Source organism: Centroberyx affinis, unplaced genomic scaffold, assembly GCF_046629955.1.
Source record: "Centroberyx affinis isolate AG114_WGS23_722 - 3 ecotype Tasmania unplaced genomic scaffold, CSIRO-AGI_Caff_v1 ptg006627l_1, whole genome shotgun sequence".
NCBI classification, from domain to species: domain Eukaryota; kingdom Metazoa; phylum Chordata; class Actinopteri; order Beryciformes; family Berycidae; genus Centroberyx; species Centroberyx affinis.
In genome coordinates this window covers 32,501-37,500 of record NW_027283358.1, presented here as the reverse complement: position 1 = coordinate 37,500, position 5,000 = coordinate 32,501, and the positions used below count along the sequence as shown (strand labels likewise).

The 5,000-nt window shown below is 47.9% G+C and overlaps 1 protein-coding gene across 1 annotated transcript in view; it reads left to right on the top strand.

Moving 5' to 3' along the window:
- slc23a1 (solute carrier family 23 member 1) overlaps window positions 1-5,000 on the top strand; it is a 25,455-nt gene that overhangs the window by 3,679 nt on the left and 16,776 nt on the right. The window contains exons 5-6 of the mRNA XM_071512911.1: window positions 3,385-3,566; window positions 4,123-4,243. Of these exons, the coding sequence (XP_071369012.1) occupies window positions 3,385-3,566; window positions 4,123-4,243 (303 nt within the window). The remainder of the gene's footprint in view (window positions 1-3,384; window positions 3,567-4,122; window positions 4,244-5,000) is intronic.

Genomic DNA, 5,000 nt, shown 5'->3' with positions numbered 1-5,000 from the left:
TCTGAACGTATCTGAACGTATTTGAACGTATCTGAACGTATCTGAAGGTATTTGAAGGTATTTGAACGTATCTGAACGTATCTGAAGGTATTTGAACGTATCTGAAGGTATTTGAAGGTATTTGAACGTATCTGAACGTATCTGAACGTATCTGAAGGTATTTGAACGTATTTGAACGTATTTGAACGTATCTGAAGGTATTTGAACGTATTTGAACGTATTTGAAGGTATTTGAAGGTATTTGAAAGTATTTGAACGTATTTGAAGGTATCTGAACGTATTTGAAGGTATTTGAACGTATCTGAACGTATTTGAAGGTATTTAAAGGTATTTGAAGGTATTTGAAGGTATTTGAACGTATCTGAACGTATCTGAACGTATTTGAACGTATTTGAAGGTATTTGAAGGTATTTGAAGGTATTTGAAGGTATTTGAAGGTATTTGAAGGTATTTGAACGTATCTGAACGTATTTGAACGTATTTGAAGGTATTTGAACGTATCTGAACGTATTTGAACGTATCTGAAGGTATCTGAAGGTATCTGAAGGTATCTGAACGTATTTGAACGTATTTGAACGTATTTGAAGGTATCTGAACGTATTTGAAGGTATTTGAACGTATCTGAAGGTATTTGAAGGTATGTGAAGGTATTTGAACGTATCTGAAGGTATTTGAACGTATCTGAAGGTATTTGAAGGTATTTGAACGTATCTGAACGTTTCTGAACGTATTTGAACGTATCTGAAGGTATTTGAAGGTATTTGAACGTATCTGAACGTATCTGAAGGTATTTGAACGTATCTGAAGGTATTTGAAGGTATTTGAACGTATCTGAACGTATCTGAACGTATCTGAAGGTATTTGAACGTATTTGAACGTATTTGAACGTATCTGAAGGTATTTGAACGTATCTGAAGGTATTTGAAGGTACTTGAACTCTATAAGTCGTCAGTTTCCCGGCAGCAGACGGACAGAGGACGGCTCCTGTGTTTCAGGCTCAACCTGCTGCACCACCGGAGAAAAACCAGCGGAGCTCAGGAGACTGAGCCGGAGTGAGGATGAGGAACAAGAGAGAGAGGAAGAGGAGTTTCAAACCTTACCTTCCATCGGTCGTCATGGGAACCATGAGATCGCCGGCCAACGAGACGGACGAGCTCTCCGCCCGGTGAGCGGTCGGTCGGTCGAGCTTCACGCTCTGCGGGACGGAGAGAGAGAAGAAAGGAGGAGAGAGAAGAAAGGAGGAGAGAGAAGAAAGGAGGAGGAGCCAGACTGCAGGACCAGGAAACTTTACTGTGAAGGAAGGCATCTGCGCTCCAGATATCGAGCTGCTGGCTGTGGGCTTGAGGCCGTACTATCTGCCTTGGGAGTTTTTGCTTGCCGTTGTTGTTGTTGTTGTTGTTGTTGTTGTTTACATCCCACCGTCTGCAGTGGCGCCGCACGCTAGTGACATCACCCACTCCACAGCCGCGGGATTATAAACAAACAGCTCAGCACCTTCATGAGAGTCACCGGAGACTTCAACCATGTCCTGCTCTCCAGAACCCGGACCGACCTCACAGGGTGTGACCTGCAAGACAAAAGAGAACAAGACCTTGGACCCGCTGTATGCCAATGTGAAGGAAGCATACAAGCTGTACTGCCCCCCCCCCCCCCCCCCCCCCCCCTCGGCAGATCAGATCACAACCTGATACACCTTGTACCAACGTACAAGCAGGGTCAGGCAGCAGTCCACCACCACCAGGACTGTGTTGGTGTGGTCTGAGAGGCTGAGGAGGCCCTTCAGGACTGTTTCCAGACCACGGACTGGGAGCTGATCCAGGACTACGGGGAGGACATCGAGGGTCTCTCCCATTGGATCACAGACTACATCCGCTTCTCTGAGGCAGTGTCATCTCCACCAAGAGGGTGGAGCTGCTTTCCAAACAACAAGCCGTGGATCACAAAGGACATTAAAGCTCTGCTGAACAGGAAGAAGAACTTTCATGGCTGGAGACAAGGAGGAAGTCCAGTCTGTCCAGAGGGAGCTGAAGAGGGAGCTGAGGGAGACCAAGACCAGCTAGCGGGGAGACCGGAGAGGAAGCTCCAGCAGAACGATGCTAAGGAGGTGTGGAAGGGGATGAAAAGGATTACCGGCTACAAACAATCAGGTCCATCTGTGGAGGGGAGCCAGGAATATGCAAATGAGCTGAACCTGTTTTTCAATAGACAAGGCGGCCCAAGGAACCGTACCGTCACCCTAACCCTGTTCACCCTCTACACCTCCGACTTCACCTCCGGATCGTTCCACCTACAGAAGTTCTCTGACTCCTGCCGGCTCTACAGGAAAGACCAGAGCAGCTGTTCTTCCTCAGGAGACTCAAGTCCTTCAACATGAGCAACAGGCTGCTGCAGATGTTCAGTCTGTAGCAGCCAGTCTCTTCTCCCCCCCCCCCCACTCTCCCTCTCACCCTCTCTACGATGAGCTGAGGATGATGAGGAGCAGCTTCAGCTTCACTGTCCAACAGCATCAGCCACACTGTTATACCCCGACCTGGGGGGAAACCCAGGCGCAAGATGAAAGGACGGCTCCCCTGCTTCCCTGCTCCCAAACACAACCAGCAAACAAAAGGTTTAAGCTCCAAACTGTTTATTGTTTAAGGGAACAGGCTTCAGAGGGGGTACATGGCAAAATAACAAACAAAAAGAAAGCTAACACAAGTATCCTAATCTCACCTGTTTAAAGAAAGAAACTAAATTACAGGAGACTTACCTAAACTCCTAACCAAGGAAAAACAGGAGAAAAAGGATCTCTAACAAAAGGCCACCCACCCCAACAACTCTACAGACCAATAAACCAACAGACCGATCACAGACAGAACTAAAGCAGGGAGACATCTCTGGACAGGTGGCAGCAGCTTTATACTCTGGTGTACTCAGTAGGAACCAATCACCAGCCAGGACACACCTACACCCCCCCCCCCCCCCCCCCGGCACTAATAACTGACCACTGACTATGTATATATACAACATATACTGTATATATGGATACACATTATTATTATTATTATTAGTATTATTGTTTGCATGTATTTGCATTTTGCACTGTCTCTATAGTTTTATATTATGTACATTACCTTTATTTAAAAAAAAAATCTTATTCCCTCTTCTCTTTATTATCTTCTGTACTTATTTTCCCCTGGAGCTGTTCTGCCAGCTGCTGCTCTGCACCTGAATTTCCTCACAGGGATTAATAAAGTGATATCTATATATCTGATCTGATCTGATCTGGTCTGATCTTATCTCATCTCATCTCATCCGATCTGATCTGATCTCATCTCATCTCATCTCATCTCATCTCATCTCATCTCATCTCATCTCATCTCATCTCTTATTTGTTGTTTACAGATCCAGGGAGCCATCATTGTGTCCAGTGTGGTGGAGTTGCTGGTTGGTCTGTCTGGGTTGCCAGGTTTGCTGCTGGAATACATCGGCCCGCTGACCATCACTCCAACTGTCTCACTGATCGGCCTGTCTGTCTTCACTACAGCTGGAGACAGGGCCGGGTCGCACTGGGGCCTGTCAGCGCTGTGAGACATCTGTCTGTCTGCCTGTTTGTCTGTCTGTCTCTCTCTCTGTCTGTCTGCCTGTCTGTCTGTCTGTCTGTCTGTCTGCCTGTCTGCCTGTCTCTCTGTCTGTCTGTCTGCCTGTCTGTCTGTCTGTCTGTCTGTCTGTCTGTCTGTCTCTCTCTCTGTCTGTCTGTCTGCCTGTCTGTCTGTCTGTCTGTCTGTCTGTCTGTCTGTCTGTCTGTCTGCCTGTCTGCCTGTCTCTCTGTCTCTCTGTCTGCCTGTCTGTCTGTCTGCCTGCCTGTCTGTCTGTCTGCTTGCCTGTCTGTCTGTCTGTCTGTCTGTGTCTCTGTCTGTCTGCCTCTCTGTCTCTCTGTCTGTCTGTCTGCCTGCCTGTCTGTCTGTCTGCTTGCCTGTCTGTCTGTCTGTCTGTCTGTGTCTCTGTCTGTCTGCCTCTCTGTCTCTCTGTCTGTCTGTCTGTCTGTCTGTCTGTCTGTCTGTCTGCCTGTCTGTCTGTCTGTCTGTTAACCTGTCTGACAGAAAGACAGACAGACAGACAGACAGTTGTCTCTCTCTCCAGGTGTATTTTGCTGATTGTATTGTTTGCTCAGTACCTGAGGACGACATCACTTCCTGTTCCTGTTTACAACAGGAAGAGAGGACTGACCACCATCAGAGTCCAGATCTTCAAGATGTTCCCTGTAAACACACACACACACCCACCCACACACACACACACACCCACACACACACACACACACACACACACACACACAGTGTATAGTTAGTACTTGTTGAAGCCAATCAGGAAGCAGCAGGCGGCGAGACGTCTAACGTCCAGAAAGGACTTCTGATAAAATAAGAAGTCAAAACATTTTTTCCATGAGAGGTTTTGGTCTCAGTGGCTGATGTCACTAGTGACGTCACTAGTGATTTCCTAGTGACTGACAGGTCGTCGGTCACGGACCAATAGCAGGCGGAGCTGCGGCTCTGTGTCGACCCTCAGCCTCTCTCTGGCTGCTCGTCTCCGGAGGGGGCGGGGCTCTGTGGTCAGGCGGAGGCGGAGCTACAGCGGAGGGATCTGTAGGAACAGACTGTGTTACTACAGACATAAACATAGAACCAGTATTATGGTCAAACCTAGGTATGGCCAGTTACCATGGTAACTGGTACCCCAGGTACTTCTGGCTGCCAATGCGGCACTTCCTGGGTTGGGTTAGCCCCGCCCAGCGTGGGGGCGGGGCTAACTGTTACTGTTACATACTGCTGCTGACGGAGCACATGATCACTGGAAGGTGGGAGGAGCCTTAGAGCCGAAGGGGAGGAGCCAGTACTGTGAAGGCTGTCTTCCCCTAGTCCGCTCATCACATGAAGTTAGACCAGTTCATCCTCTCATCACATGAACAGTTAGACCAGTTCATCCTCTCATCACATGAAGTTAGACCAGTTCATCCTCTC